The sequence below is a fragment of the Pelophylax lessonae genome (genome assembly GCF_965119305.1).
Source record: "Pelophylax lessonae genome assembly, chromosome: 5".
NCBI lineage: Eukaryota > Metazoa > Chordata > Amphibia > Anura > Ranidae > Pelophylax > Pelophylax lessonae.
The window spans coordinates 166,727,725-166,743,609 of NC_138772.1; the positions used below are offsets into that span (position 1 = coordinate 166,727,725).

General features: G+C 49.4%; 1 protein-coding gene across 1 annotated transcript in view; it reads right to left on the minus strand.

Moving 5' to 3' along the window:
- TOPAZ1 (testis and ovary specific TOPAZ 1) overlaps window positions 1-15,885 on the minus strand; it is a gene marked incomplete at its 5' end in the record, with an annotated part of 460,121 nt that overhangs the window by 394,328 nt on the left and 49,908 nt on the right. Inside the window, one exon of the mRNA XM_082257639.1 lies at window positions 1,531-1,594. Coding sequence (XP_082113765.1) covers window positions 1,531-1,594 — 64 coding nt within the window. The remainder of the gene's footprint in view (window positions 1-1,530; window positions 1,595-15,885) is intronic.

Below are 15,885 nucleotides of genomic sequence, written 5' to 3' on the forward strand. Positions count from 1 at the left end.
CCTTACGGCATTAGGACCAATCGTGCATGAAAAGACCCTTCTCCAGGTCCGGGTACGCTCCCTCCTGGAAAATGAAGCTGCCCCTCTGCAGTACCACTCCACTACGGGTGAGCTCCAGAAACGGGTATGTCTCCTCCAGTCACAGTGCGCCTCCTTGGGATAAAACTCCCCCTGCAGATCACCTCCAGTCACGGGTGTGTAACAAAGGAAAAAAGCCGGATAGTGCAGTATTGTTTTTCAAATGGTTTAATATTGCACACAACCCCGGTCACTCCAAAAAATGTATAAAATATACAATCCCAGTAAGGTGATAAAAGCAGGTGAAAAACACTTCAAAAAGGCTCAATAAAAGCAACTAGTGAGGCAGACGTGGGTAAAAATCCATAAAATCCATAAAACAAGCAAAACAGAACCGTCATACACGTGGGCTGCAAGTGGAGAGCGGTCCGCTGCAAGAGGAGAGAGTCACCGCTCTCCACTTGCAGCCCACGTGTAGGACTGGGATTGTATATTTTATAAATTTTTTGGAGTGACCGGGGTTGTGTGCAATATTAAACCATTTGAAAAACAATACTGCACTATCCGGCTTTTTTCTTTTGTTACACACCCGTGACTGGAGGTGATCTGCAGGGGGAGTTTTATCCCAAGGAGGCGCACTGTGGCTGGAGGAGACATACCCGTTTCTGGAGCTCACCCGTAGTGGAGTGGTACTGCAGAGGGGCAGCTTCATTTTCCAGGAGGGAGCGTACCCGGACCTGGAAAAGGGTCTTTTCATGCAAAATTGGTCCTAATGCCGTAAAGGCATATAGGACCCATATTGTCTGGTGAGTTTGAAATGTATCTATTTCCACGGTGAAGGGCTATCTAGGAAAGAAAAGAAAGAAGCACCTGCACTTTATATGCAATATAGAATATATTTTTTTTGGACTGTTCATCTTTAATATTTTCACATGGTTTATATTTATTTTTCACAAACTTTCACATTGGTGGATACCTATAGGAGGACTGTTTTTTCATACATATATTATTTTTTTGTGCACATGAATTTTAGTTACTATTTATTGAATTTTTTTCAGATTTTTTATAAAGCACAGTATTTAATAAATATTTATTATAACCTTTGTCGTAACAAGTGAGATATTTTTCACCCAGGGTGATATAATTTAGCAAGCGCTATAGGTAACCACACATTTGTGATTACCATAATTTCATAGAAAAGTTTCTACTTTGTTAAATTACTTACAATAATAGAGAGCAACGGTGCAGGGGAGATATACAACAATCTGCATGTTTGAAACATGTAATCACAGGATATTAAAATGGGACTTTGTAATAGGTAGGTCATACATAGAAAATGAAAGCATGCACTTCTCCATACATAAATAAACCAAATTACCAAAAAAACAAACAAAAAAAAAAAAAAAAAAACTTTTTCTCTGCAATTCAGAGCTACCAGCTCCCGCTACACACAACCTACAAGCAAGGATGAATAGGACTGGGGGAGGAACTTGTCTTACATTTTGTACTTACATGCACGTTGTAAAAAACCTGTGCGATTTTCATTTATCATCATCCGCAACAATTCCATACATAGCTAAAAAAGAGGAAAAAGTTATGAAGAACTCGGAAATATGATCTTTGTAATCACCGTAATAGCTTTTTTTGAAGTCTATTGAGACACATGAAGTCTTTCACTTTTGTGTTACACTACCACCTATACCTACTGTAGGCAAGCCCAGGATAACCACTCCTAGCTTCAGTGTAGTAACAAAGGAGTACGGAGAGCAAAATCACAGATAATTGGGACCTACTAAATGGATTAAAAGAGAAAGGATTTGCTTGGCCAGTATAACACCGCAAACAAATGCCAACAGGCCCCAGAAAAAAAAAAGAACTATGGGGCCTTATGCCCAAAGGTTGTATCAGCTGAAGCCTCAACGTCAGCCTAGTAGAACTTGCAGAACGTGTAACAGAAGACCAGTTGGCACCCTTGCATATCTGAGAAACAGTTGCTTAAAGCGTAACCCCACTTTTGTTGAGAAAAAAAAAAAAAAACATTCACCTCTGGGTGATCTTTGTACATTGCAGGGATTTTAACAAACTTTGTTGCAGATTCCTACCTTTTGTTATTCTGAAGAAATGAATGTTTTTTCCTCTGTGCTGAGTAGGTTAAAGGTGGTTTCATAATTATCTGTCAGCGGTGGCAGCTGCAGGGCTCTAATGAGGAAAGCTGCTGGGCCTGCATCCCTTTAGACATGTTTCTACTGCGAGTATCTCACCAAAAATGACATTTGTGTTGCAGGGGATGCCAGGAATCTGACTTGTATCTTAGGCAGACATCTGGGAAAATTGGTAAGCCAATCACACAAGCAGGAAATTATGTTTCTGGGGTGTGGTCAGTACACATTCTGTGTACAGAACAGCTCCAGGTAGCCATATTGCACTGCATTTTCAGAAAATTACAACAGCTGCAGATTGAAAAGGAGAGGTAATTTTTAATAACATTCAATTACAATAAAAATTGTGTCACCATTGTATACGCTATATTGGTTTTTCTTTATTTGCTGATTTTTTTTTTTACCCACGAAAGTGGAGTTACTCTTTAATACAGAGAGCCCTAAAAGCACTCAGATCTAGTAGAGTGTCCCTTGGTAGAAAATAATGGAATATGATCCTTGAGGCCATAAGCTTCGATAATGGTCTACCTAGAAATGGTATAACTAAATGAAGGAGCACCTTTTGGGGGTTCATCCAGAGTGGCATAAAGAGAATCCTTCATCCTGAAAGTAGCAGTAGCTGAAAATATGAACATAAAGACTTCACATCCTAAACCACATTCAGGCAAAAGAAGAAAATTTTAATTGGTGGACTGGAGCCAGGCAGAGGGATGTAAGAATGACGTTGTTTTCAATTAGTTTATGTGAAAGGCAGAAACTACCTTAGACAAGAAGGAAGACTTACGTTTCAACACCACTGTCTTCCTGACGAGAGCAAAATGCTGGTTCAGACCCAGCTGTAGAAGGGTGGAAATCTTAAGACTCATACCAAGTAAAGTATGTGATCCACATGCAATGAGAGGGACATTACAGAAAGCAGCCTTCTTAGTTTTTAGCTTTGTGGAATTTAAAGATTCAGAAATGTCTCAAAATCTGGATTTAAACAGCTATGCCATTAAAGCCAGTGACCAGAAAGCAGTATTGTAAATCGGTCCTTAAGACAGAAGATCCTTACAGTCTGGTAGGCCACACAAAGCATCCACCAGGAATCTGAACCGTTAAGCATACCACATCTACCTGGGCCATTTCAGAGTAGGGAGGGTTACTGGAACGCCCTCAATCCATTATCTCACGGAGCCACTCAGAGCAGAGCATTCACTGCTTACTCTACACAGGATTCCTCTACCTGGAATCAAACCTGTCCAGTTTGTTGTTGAGTATGGAAGCAGAAAGAGTCCCCTGAGTCCAGGCTCTGCCAGCTGCGAAGTCTGCCTGCCTATTATCCAGTCTGGAATGTACACGGTGAAGAAGGCTGGAATATGAAGATTTGCCCAGGACAGGACTATCCTGCCTCTCTTGCCATGGTGAGACATCTGGTCCCTTCCTGATGGTAGATATATGCCACCACTAGGGTGTTTTCGGACAATCTGAACTGGATGAACCTCTAGCAGAAAGGTCCAATGCAGCAAAGAAAGCTTTATTGTTAAAACTTCCAGAATGGTCAGGAGGTGAGACTCCTCTAGAGTCATAATTGCATATATTTGCCCGTACACCAAGGAAAGTCTATTATTGTTCGAAAGATTTACTAAATAAGGAGCGCATCACAAAGGACAAAGTGCAACATTTCAAAGCGGTGCAAGACCCTTTTGTCAGGTATGTGATGGGGCTTATATTGCTCGGAAACTTTGCACTTCATCCTTTGTGATGTGATTGTTCTTCATGAAATGTTTCAGATAAAGAGACGATTTGTGGTGTGCTGGAAAAAACGTCTTACTGTAAAATCCTTTTCTCTAAAGGTTCACTGATGGACTTATGCTGTTCTCTCTTCAGGAGTAGGACTAGGCGGAACCCTTTTTTGTTACGGCCCTGAGGCAGTCCCAGAGGGTATACCATCACTTCCTGCTATAGGACTTCAGTTTGTAACAAGCAGTGTCAAAACACATAACTCAACCCAACAGAGGGCCGGGTGCTGTGTCCGTCAGTGAACCTCAGAGAAAAGGATTTTACGGTAAGACAAAAATCCAGTTTTCTCTTTCATTCACTGACGAACACAGCTCCATGTCTTCTAGACCATTGGGATGTCCCAAAGCAGTGTCAACATGAGGGGTGGGAAAAACTGGATTTTTGTAAAAAACTTACCGTAAAATTCTTTTCTCTGAGTCCTCTGAGAGTCGCTGCCCACTCATACAGCCTCTGGTCCAATACCCCCCTGCTATCAGAATTCCCAACTCAGTTTGGTAGCAGGCAGTAAATAGTCCAAGAACCCCACAAAAGAGGGGTGGGGGCGGCGACTGTCAGAGGACTCAGAGAAAATAATTTTACGGTAAGTTCTAACAAAAATTCAGTTTTCTCTTACGTCCTCTGACAGTCGCCGACTGTCACGCACCTGATCCGAGGCCGAGATGCAGAGAGGGCTCCCCTTGCGGCTGAGTGCGGCACACCCCTGGGGTTGAGACAGAGGGTGTAACGCCCACAGAAGCACTGGTTGCCGGCAGAGTCCAGATGGTAGACAGGCGGTCTCTAGCAGAGTGCTGGGCAGGAATACACCGGACAGTCCAAGGAGGAACCAGGAACAACCAGGCAGTAGGTGTAAGGCCGGCCGGGGGTCAAACACAGGAAGCTGCAACAGGTGCAAGCCAAACGTATAGTAGGAAAGCCAGAAGCAGACAAGTCCGTGGAGAAGCCAAGATCAGGTACTGGAGGGCAGGTAGACAGGAAGCAAGTCCGTGAGCCAAGCCGAGATCAGATAACGGGAGAGCCAAACTGGAGCAGGGATGGTCAGACGAAGCCGAGGGTCAAAGCCAGGAGAGAGAGCAGACAGGTCAGGAACAAGCCGGGTCAACTGGAATCCAGGAAGTAGCAATGCACAGGAAACAGGAAGAGCTGAAGACAATCCAGCAATCTGATGGGCTGAGCAGAGCCCTTTTATAGGCCAGTGAATTAGTCTATGGCCTGAGTCCATTGCGGCCATGGGAAGTACTGGCAAAGTTGCCAGTTTGCAGCACAGCCATTTCACTGACAATGAGTCTATGGCCTGAGTCCATTGCGGCCATTATAAGTACTGGCAGAGTCGCCAGTTGCAGCATGGCTGTTTCTCTGACAGTGCCCCCCCCCCAAGGGGCAGCCTCCGGATGCCCAACCGGGCCACGCTTCCCGGGAATCTCCTGTGGAATTCCTGTACCAGCCTGGGGGCATGCAGGTTACTAGCGGGTTCCCAGGAATTGTCTTCAGGGGGGTAACCTTTCCATTTAATAAGATACTGAGTTTGTCTCCCTTTCTTTCGGCAATCCAGTATGGACTCAACTTCAAATTCCGTCTCCCCTTCGATCAAGACAGGAGGTGGAGGTAGCTCGTCTCTCCCAGGAAATGGACTGGGGACAACTGGTTTGAGTAAGGAGATATGGAAAACTGGGTGTACCTTAAAGGAGTCGGGAAGTGCCAGCTCAAAAGCCACAGGATTGATCACCCTCTTGACTTCAAACGGACCAATGAACCTTGGCCCGAGCTTCCTGGATGGGCATGAGAGTTTAAGGTTCAAGGCTGACAGCCAGACTTTGTCTCCAATCTTGAGATTTGGACCCTTCTTTCTTTTACAGTCATGAAACCGTTTATAGTCCTCCTGGGCTTTACGCATGGCTTCCTGTAGGGTTTGATAGTTGGTTTGAATGAAGCTGATCTGATCTTGGACAGCAGGAACTGATGCTTCCAGAAGGGTGTTAGGCAGAAAGGAGGGATGAAATCCATAATTTGCCCAGAAAGGGGACTGGTTGGTGGATGCATGAAGAGAATTGTTGTAAGCAAATTCCGCACAGGGGAGGAGCGAGACCCAGTCGTCTTGGGAACAGGTGCAAAAGCATCGTAAGTATTGTTCTAAAGTTTGATTAGTCCTCTCTGTTTGCCCATTGCTCTGAGGATGGTATGCAGAAGAAAGAGAAACTTCAATGGACAGGGATTTACAGAGATCCCTCCAGAACCTGGAGGTAAATTGCACTCCTCTATCTGAGATAATGTTGTCTGGAAGGCCATGTAGCCTGACTATCTCCCTTATGAATATGTTGGCTGTGTCCAGGGCTGAAGGTGTGCCAACCATGGGTAGAAAATGGGCCATTTTGGAAAGGCGATCCACTACCACCAAGATGGTGGAAAATCCTTCTGAAGGGGGTAGTTCAACAATAAAGTCCATAGATATCTTTTTCCATGGTTGCTCAGGAATGGGAAGTGGTCTTAGCAAACCCCAAGTCTTGGTACTTGACCCCTTGTTACGTTGGCAGATGGTACAAGAGCCGATGTAATCCTTGCAATCCTGCCCAAGGTTGGGCCACCAAAAAGAGCGTTGGATAAGCTCCAAGGTCTTCCGCACCCCAAAATGCCCAGCAAGTTTACTGTCATGAAATATTTTAAGAACTTGAGGTCTTACTTGGGGAGGGACAAAGATTTTATCCTGATGCCACAGCAACCCTTCCTGTTTTTTCAGGGAGGGTACTTCAGGATCCAAGCGAAGGGCTGAGGCCTGTCGGATTGCCGTCATCAGGTCAGGCTGGATAAGGAGAAAATTATGGGCAGAAAGAATGGTATCAGGTTCTGCTGTTTCTGGGGTATCCGGAAACATCCGGGAGAGAGCATCTGCTTTTCCATTCTTGGAGCCAGGTCGATAAGAAATATGGAAGTTAAACCTGGAGAAAAACAGCGCCCATCGGGCTTGTCTGGGTCTCAACCGTTTGGCAGTCCTGAGGTACTCCAAGTTTTTGTGGTCCGTGAAGATCATAATAGGATTAGTGGCTCCTTCCAATAGATATCTCCACTCTTCTAGTGCAAATTTAATGGCCAACAGTTCTCGGTCGCCAACGTCATAATTCTTCTCCGGAGGTGACATTTTCCTAGAAAAGAAGGCCACAGGATGGAGAAGAGATTTGGGCCCTTGACGTTGCGACAGGATTGCCCCGGTGGCCACTTCCGAGGCATCAACCTCCAACACATAGGGCAGAGCCGGATCAGGGTGTTGTAGGACGGGTGCAGAAATAAACAGCTGTTTAAGTTTGTCAAATGCCAATTGGGCCTCCTGAGACCACAGAAATCGGGACTGATGGCGGGTTAACTGGGTGATGGGGGAGATGATGGAAGAAAAATTTTTCACAAAACGCCTGTAAAAATTAGCAAAGCCCACGAATCTCTGAACGCCTTTCTTGTCACAAGGAGCAGGCCAATCTAGGATCGCTTTCACTTTTTGTGGGTCCATAGCGATCCCATCGGTGGAAATAATGAGTCCCAAAAACTGGATGGACCCCTTTTCAAAGTCACACTTCTCCGCCTTGGCATAGAGTCCGTGTTTTCTCAAGGTAGAAAGGACTTTTTTAACGTGAACCCGATGGAGTTCCAGTGAGGCAGAAAAAATGAGGATATCGTCAAGGTATACGATGACGAAGTGGTCAAGAAACTCCCGAAAGATATCATTTACCAGGTGCTGGAATGTGGCTGGGGCATTACACAGGCCGAAGGGCATGACTAGGTATTCATAATGTCCAAAACGAGTTCTGAATGCGGTCTTCCACTCGTCTCCCTCCTGTATCCGGACAAGGTTATAAGCTCCCCGCAGGTCTAACTTGGTAAAGAGTTGGGCGGTCCGGAACCTCTGGAAGAGTTCGGGGACAAGGGGGAGCGGATACCGGTTTTTGATAGTGACCTTATTCAGCTCTCTATAGTCCACACAGGGTCTCAAGGTGCCATCTTTCTTTTCCACAAAGAATATACCAGCACCTGCAGGAGAAGAAGATGGGCGAATAAACCCCTTTTTCAAATTTTCATCGATATAGACTCGTAGGGCCTCCAGTTCCTTTTCAGAAAGGGGGAATATCCTTCCAAACGGGATCTCGGCTCCGGGAAGCATTTCTATAGGGCAATCGTAAGGCCGATGGGGAGGAAGGACCTCGGCTTTTTTCTTGTCAAAGACGTCCCTGAAGTCCTGGTAAGCAGGTGGGATATCCAGGAGTGGCTCAGGTGTTGGTTGAACAGACAAGCAACTAGCAGGCCCACTAGGTCTTTGAGGGAAGCAATGCTGCTGACAGTAGGCAGAAGAAAAGTTGAGTTCCTTCTTGGCCCAATCGATTTGGGGGTTATGGGCTTGCAGCCAAGGAAGTCCCAGTATGATGGGAAACATGGGGGAACAAAGGGCATCAAAACGGATGAACTCCTGATGACTGGAGTCTGCTGTGGTGAGGATGGGTCCAGTCTCTAGGATAACTGGTCCGGAACTGGGTAGGGACCCATCGGCGAGATGGACCTTGAGCCTTTGTGTCTTAGGGAAAAGAGGAATATGGAGTCTCTTGGCCAAAGAAATGTCCAGAAAACAGCTGCAGGCCCCGGAGTCAACGATGGCTCGAAGTTGGACCTCCCCTTCTGCCACCTGTAAGGAGACCGGGAGAATAAGGTGAGAGCGAAAGCTCAGAAACTCGGCAGTTAAATGGGGGCTGAGAGTAAGGCTTACTGGGTCTCACGGGGCAGTTCCGAAGAAAATGTCCAGCCCCGCCACAGTAGAGGCATAGGTTGGCCTGCCGACGTCGTAGTCTCTCATCAGGAGTCAGGGAGGAACGGACCAGGCCCAGCTGCATAGGTTCCCCTTCAGATGCTGCCATGGGGGAAGAGACCGGAGGTGCAGGTGAAGCAGAAGAGATCTTGGGAAGCATCCAGGTAGGCCGGAATGTTTGGAGACGCTCCGAGCGTCGCTTCCGCAGACGTCTATCAAGTTGAATGGCGAGTTGTATGAGACCCTCAAGGGTAGCGGGGGTCTCCACTCGAGCCAGCTCATCTTTTAATGTCTCAGAAAGTCCTTGGCGAAACTGATACTTGAGAGCAGCCTCATTCCAATCAGTGTCAGCAGACCATTTACGGAATTCAACCGTGTAGTCCTCCACTGGGCGCTTGCCCTGCAGCAGGGAGTGTAGGGCGACCTCTGCGGTGGCCGTGCGCTGGGGGTCGTCGTAAAGCTGAGCCATAGCCTCAAAGAATGTGTCCACAGAGTCCAGAACAGGGCTCTTCTGTTCCATTAAGTTATGAGCCCAGGTTTGGGGTTCTTCAGACAGCAAAGAGATGATGAACCCCACTTTCACAGAGTCCAGAGAAAAGGTCCGGGGTTGCAAGGCCAAGTATAGCAGCAAGCAGGCGTTCTTAAAGGCCCTGAACTTCTTTCTATATCCAGAAAATCGCTCAGGCGTGGGTACTCGTGGTTCAGGAGGCGGGACTAGCATGGAGTGGGCGGAGCTAGCGTGTCCTTGTGGTAACGGGGATGAAGAGGTGCTGGCAGGCGATTGATTGGAGTCTGTAGGAGGCGAAACGGCCAGGTGTTGCAGGCGACCTTCCAACTGGAAATAACCCTCCTGGAGTCTTTGCACTGCCTGAGTGAGGGCGGTGACTTGCTGGCACAAAGCCTCAATTGGGGAAGCACCTCTGTCGGCCTCTGACATGGCTGGATTGTACTGTCACGCACCTGATCCGAGGCCGAGATGCAGAGAGGGCTCCCCTTGCGGCTGAGTGCGGCACACCCCTGGGGTTGAGACAGAGGGTGTAACGCCCACAGAAGCACTGGTTGCCGGCAGAGTCCAGATGGTAGACAGGCGGTCTCTAGCAGAGTGCTGGGCAGGAATACACCGGACAGTCCAAGGAGGAACCAGGAACAACCAGGCAGTAGGTGTAAGGCCGGCCGGGGGTCAAACACAGGAAGCTGCAACAGGTGCAAGCCAAACGTATAGTAGGAAAGCCAGAAGCAGACAAGTCCGTGGAGAAGCCAAGATCAGGTACTGGAGGGCAGGTAGACAGGAAGCAAGTCCGTGAGCCAAGCCGAGATCAGATAACGGGAGAGCCAAACTGGAGCAGGGATGGTCAGACGAAGCCGAGGGTCAAAGCCAGGAGAGAGAGCAGACAGGTCAGGAACAAGCCGGGTCAACTGGAATCCAGGAAGTAGCAATGCACAGGAAACAGGAAGAGCTGAAGACAATCCAGCAATCTGATGGGCTGAGCAGAGCCCTTTTATAGGCCAGTAAATTAGTCTATGGCCTGAGTCCATTGCGGCCATGGGAAGTACTGGCAAAGTTGCCAGTTTGCAGCACAGCCATTTCACTGACAATGAGTCTATGGCCTGAGTCCATTGCGGCCATTAGAAGTACTGGCAGAGTCGCCAGTTGCAGCATGGCTGTTTCTCTGACACCGCCTACTCATACAGTCTTCACTTATGGGATGTCCCAAAGCAGTGTAGACATGAGGGGTGGGAAGCGCAACCGTCACAAAGGCAACGCAGCACCCAGGTCAGAGAAAGGAACTGTATCTGAATCAGAAAGGTAAAAACATTGGGTAACAGAAAAGCTCAACAGGAGCAAACAAACCCAGGAAAGCAAATCAACAAAGGGGAAACAAACCCCAACAGATGGGGACAGGCTAACGTCATGTCCCCCTCAAGCCACTATCGCACTTTGCGGCCAAAGGAGGCATCTGCCGATGCCAAAACATCAAGTTTGTAAAATTTGGAAAAAGTGTGCACGGACGACCAAGTCGCTGCCTTGCACACCTGGGCCACCGAAGCTTGATGTCGGAAAGGCCCATGACGCACTTACCGCTCTGGTAGAGTGCGCCTTGACAGAGAAGGGCAGCACCCGTTCCCTAATTGAATAGGCCTGTACAATCGTGTGTCTGATATATTTTTTGAAATGGTTGCCGCAGACGCAGCCATACCCTTCCGAGGGCCCTCGGGAAGGACAAAAAGAGAATCCGACATTCTGAAGGATTCAGTAGACAACAGGTACACCCTGATCGCCCGGACTACATCCAAGGAATGCAAAGCAAACTCCTTAGGATGCTTAGGATTCGCACACAGTGAAGGCAAAACAATGTCCTCGTTAAGATGAAAATCAGATACCACCTTAGGAAGGAAAGATTGGTGAGGTCACAAGACCACCTTATCCCTATGAACAAACAGGTAAGGGGAGCGGCAACACAGGGCCACCAACTCCAACACTCTGCGGGCAGATGTGATCGCCACCAGAAAGGCAACCTTCCGTGACAGCACAGGCAGAGGACTCTCCCTGATGTTCTCAAATGGAGGACGTTGCAAAACGGAAAAGACCAAATTCAGGTCCCAAGGAGGTAAAGGCGCTCTCCTAGGGGGAGCCAGATGACGCACCCCTTGAATAAAGGTGCGTATCAAAGAGTTTGACGCCAAAGGGCACTGGAAATTGCCAGCGCAGACAACTGACCCTTAATAGTGGTCAGCGCGAGACGCTGGTCCACACCAGATTGTAGGAAGGCTAACACCCTCGCCAACGAAAAGGAGCGAGTATGGAAACCCTGCGATTCACACCAGGCAAAATTAGCCTTCCAGGTACGGTAATAGATCTTACCGGACGAGGCCTTCCAAGCCTTGAGTAGGGTAGGAATGACCCCTGACGAGAGACCCCGATCTCTCAGGACCTGGCTTTCAAAAGCCACACTGTTAAAGCCAGCGACTGTAAAGCAGGATGGAAGATCGGCCCCTGAGACAGCAGATCGTCTTATAACGGGAGCCGCCAGGGAGGCTCGACGACTAGTTATATGATGTCCGCGTACCAAGACCGGTGTGGTCAGTCCGGGGCCACCAGAATCACCGACTTCGGTTCAGAGACCAACCTTCGAAGGAACCTGGACAACAACTGAATCGGGGGGAAGACATACCGATTCCAAGGCACCACCAGCGCATCCGAGGCGTCTGCCAGAGGATCGCGCGTTCTTGCCACGAACCTTCCCACCTTGTTGTTTAGATGAGACGCCAACAGATCCACATCCGGGGATCCCCAACGCGCACACAGCATCTGAAACACCTCCGGGTGTAAGGACCATTCCCCCTGGTCCAGGGTCTGGCGGCTCAGATAATCGGCCTGCCAGTTCTCCACACCTGGAATGTGAACTGCCAAAATCGCCGGGACCTGCGTCTCGGCCCAAGACAGAATTTTGGTCACTTCCTGGGCCACCCGGGCACTCCTGGTGCCCCCTTGGTGATTGATGTAAGCCACCGCAGTTGCGTTGTCCGTCTGCACATGCACAGGGCGGCCCCGAAGATGATCCGACCAATGAAGCAAGCATAGTCTGATCGCTCGCAGTTCCAAGATATTTAATCGGCAGGGAGGACTCCTCCTCCGACCAAACGCCCTGGGCAGACAGAGTGCCCAGAACGCCACCCCAGCCCGACAGGCTGGCGTCCGTGGTGATCACAGTCCACAACAACGGCCGGAAGGATTTCCCCTTGGTCAGAGCCGGAGACTGGAGCCACCACAGAAGATCCTCTCTGACTTGGCGACTCAAAGATATCCTCCTTTCCAAGGACTGAGGATGCCTATCCCACTTGGCCAGGATCTCCGCTTGGAGAGATCGTGTGTGGAACTGTGCAAACGGTATCGCCTCGAAGGCTGACACCATCAATCCCAGGGACCGCATGCAGGTCCTGAGTGAGGAGGATTCGTTGTCCCTGAGGGACCTGACCTCGTTCTGTAAAGTCCGGAGCTTGTCCTCCGGCAGAAAAACTTTGGCATGAGCGGAGTCCAGGACCATCCCCAAGTAAGGGAGATGAACAGAAGGGGACAATGTCGACTTTTGAAAGTTGATGGTCCATCCGAACTCCTGGAGCGTCTGAACCGTGGTGGACAGATCGCGCGACAGAGTTGGACTGGAACTCGATCTTAACAGGAGATCGTCCAGATAACCCATGATCGCAATCCCCTGCGCCCGCAACAGGGCCACTTTGATAAACACCCTTGGAGCCGAAGCGAGAACGAAGGGTAACGCCACAAACCAATAGTGCTCCTCCGCGATTGCGAACCGGAGATACCTCTAATGACCCTCGAATATGGGGATGTGTAGATACGCATCCTTGAGGTCGATTGAAGCCAGGAAATCTCCCGGGCTCAGGGAGGTTACCACTGAACGAAGGGATTCCATACGGAATCTTTGAACCCGCACGAAGCGGTTCAGAGATTTCAAGTCCAGAATCGGATGCACCTTGCCCTCTTTTCTGGGCACTGTGAACAGATTAGAGTAAAAACCCCGAAATCTGTCCTGATGAGGCCCCGGGACAATCACCCTCTGGGCGGTGAGATCCTGAACCGCCCGTTGGAGATCCTGTAAATGATCTGGGGTCAAATGAAGATTTGAGGGAAAGAACCTGTCCCACTGGACGCGATAGGAATTCGATCTTGTACACTGATCGAATGATTTCCTGAACCCACCTGTCCAGAATCTGGGACATCCAAGGTTCGGGAAAATCTCGCAGACGTCCCCCCACCCCTGAAACGGGTGAGAGCGCCCCTTCGGGTTGAGGCGGACTGGGCCGCCGTGCCAGCGTGGGCAGCTTTTGGCTTACCCGCCCAAGGCTTCTTCTGGCCACCAGCGCCTTTGAAGGATTTGCCCTTGTCCTGTGCCTTGAAGGCACGAAAGGACCCCTGATTTGGTTTAAAAGAAGGGCCCCGCAGAGTGCTTTTGCCCCCAGTGACCCCCTTAACCAACTCGTCCAGGGAGTCCCCAAAAAAGGCGATTCCCTGCATAAGGGATGTCAGACACCGTCTTCCTGGAAGTCTGGTCAGCCGACCAGCTCTTCAACCACACCATACAGCGGATCACTGCAACAGGATATAGTCGTGAGACTAAAGGGGCCTCATCCAAGGCCGCGTTACACAGGTATAAAACAGCCTGAATAATTTGGTCCACCATCTCCAAAGTAGCAGGAGGACCGGAATCAGCCACAAGGGTGCGTTTGAGCACCTTGGCCACTCTACCACAGCCTGAGAGACCATCACAGAGGCGAAAATAGGTTTCATCAAAGAACCCGCCACCATATAGGAGTGACGAGAAAGAGACTCCACCCGCCTATCCGTAGGGTCCCTAAACACCGGAGAATCCAGGCATTAGAGTGGCTTTGTTCAACCTGGACACTGTGTGATCCACCTTAGGGGCCACAGTCCAGTGCGAATCCGTAGGAGACGCAAAAGAATAACGGTACTGAAACCACTTTAGCACCACAAAATTGCGTTTTAAATTGCGCCATTGTTCGTTCACCGTTTCGTGAAACTCAGCGGGACAAGGAAACACTTGTGCCATTTTCTGGGTTCTGCGGGTCCCAAAGGAAGACAGCTTACCCGGCGGGTGGGGCTCATGCTCTAAATGTAGTATTTCCTTAACAGAACTAATAAGCGCAGACAAAGCCGCGCGTTCCCTGGCCGTCCCGGGGGGGTGATCGTCCCCCTCCTCATCCTCCGCCTCTCCGTCCGACTGAGACCCTTCAGGGGGTACACTGTCCATGGCAACCATATCTAGCTCTGAATCAGAAGAATGAGAAAGCCTAGGCCTTTTCTTAGAAGCCCGCTCAGACATCAACAGGTCCACTTTGGATGCTAAAGTCGCAAGTGCCGCAGTAAGGGAGCCCACTGCAGAGGATTCAGGCGTACCTGAACCCTCCACCAGAGCTGGGGGGAATTTGCTGTCCTGGGACTCCATTAAATTTTTTTGACGCTGGCCCTTTAAATCCGTGACAGCGGCGAATCCCACCGCAATGAGGGCTAGCCTGAGAGACCACCCAGTGAGGAAAATGACTGACAGCAAAGGAATATCCCCTGAAAAAAAAAAAAAAACAGAAAAAGCCCACCAGAAGTGTAGCTGTACAATTACCACGCTTGCAGCACGATCCGAGTGTCTGAAGAAAGGAAATGATGTCACACCGCTAGAGGCCAAAATAGGACTTGAGCCAAGGAAAAATGGTTGCCAATGTAAAGTAATGGGGAGGCTCCAGGTTAAATGGCCGCCGAACACATGTATAACTACATTGCCACACACAAGATGGCGCCCGAAGGGCCCAAAACACTATAGGGAAAAATGGCTGCTGAATGCCCATAGTGAAGCCAGAGAAGCCAGCCCACACCCAAAATGGCGGCCCCGCGATTTTGTACCGCAGCGGCCCCCACAAGCATGCCTGCACCCCCAAAGGTACACCAAACACTACCGAGGGATTCAGGGACCCCCACAACCCCCCACAGTGCGGCCTGGCCGCAACAGCGCCCCCACAGGGACCGGGAGGAACAGCGGGACCCGGACACACAGACATGAGGGGGATAACACAGACTCCATGCAGACTGCCATCCCCTAAACAGAGGCCCCACATACACCCTCGGAAATACGTCACAGACAGAGGTGGTAGCATGGTACTTACCGATCCAGCGAAGGCGTGGGTGCCTCTGCGACGGGAAGCCTCCCACCCCTGGCAGTGGGGGTGCCGTCAGCCAAACAGGACTCTAGCAACACGCGGCGTACCGCAGTTGAGACATGCTTTGTCCCTGAAGACAGGGACAGGTCGTTTGCGAGGCAGGGGCGTACGCATAGCCTGCTAGACGCTCGATGGCGGGCTCGGATTCCGTAAGTCTCTAGTACAACCAGTCCGATTCCCAGCTCCGCAAACGCTGTAGTCTTCCGAAGTCTGACTAACTAAGCACAGGATCAAATAAAAAGCTATCAGTGTAAAGAAAAAAACACTTAGCATAAATAAAAGTTAAGAAAGGGCTGAGACTGTAGCCCCAGCCAAGGGAAGCCCATCTTACTCCTAACTAGGCAAAAGACAAACTGAGTTGGGAATGCTGATAGCAGGGGGTATTGGATCAGAGGGACAGCC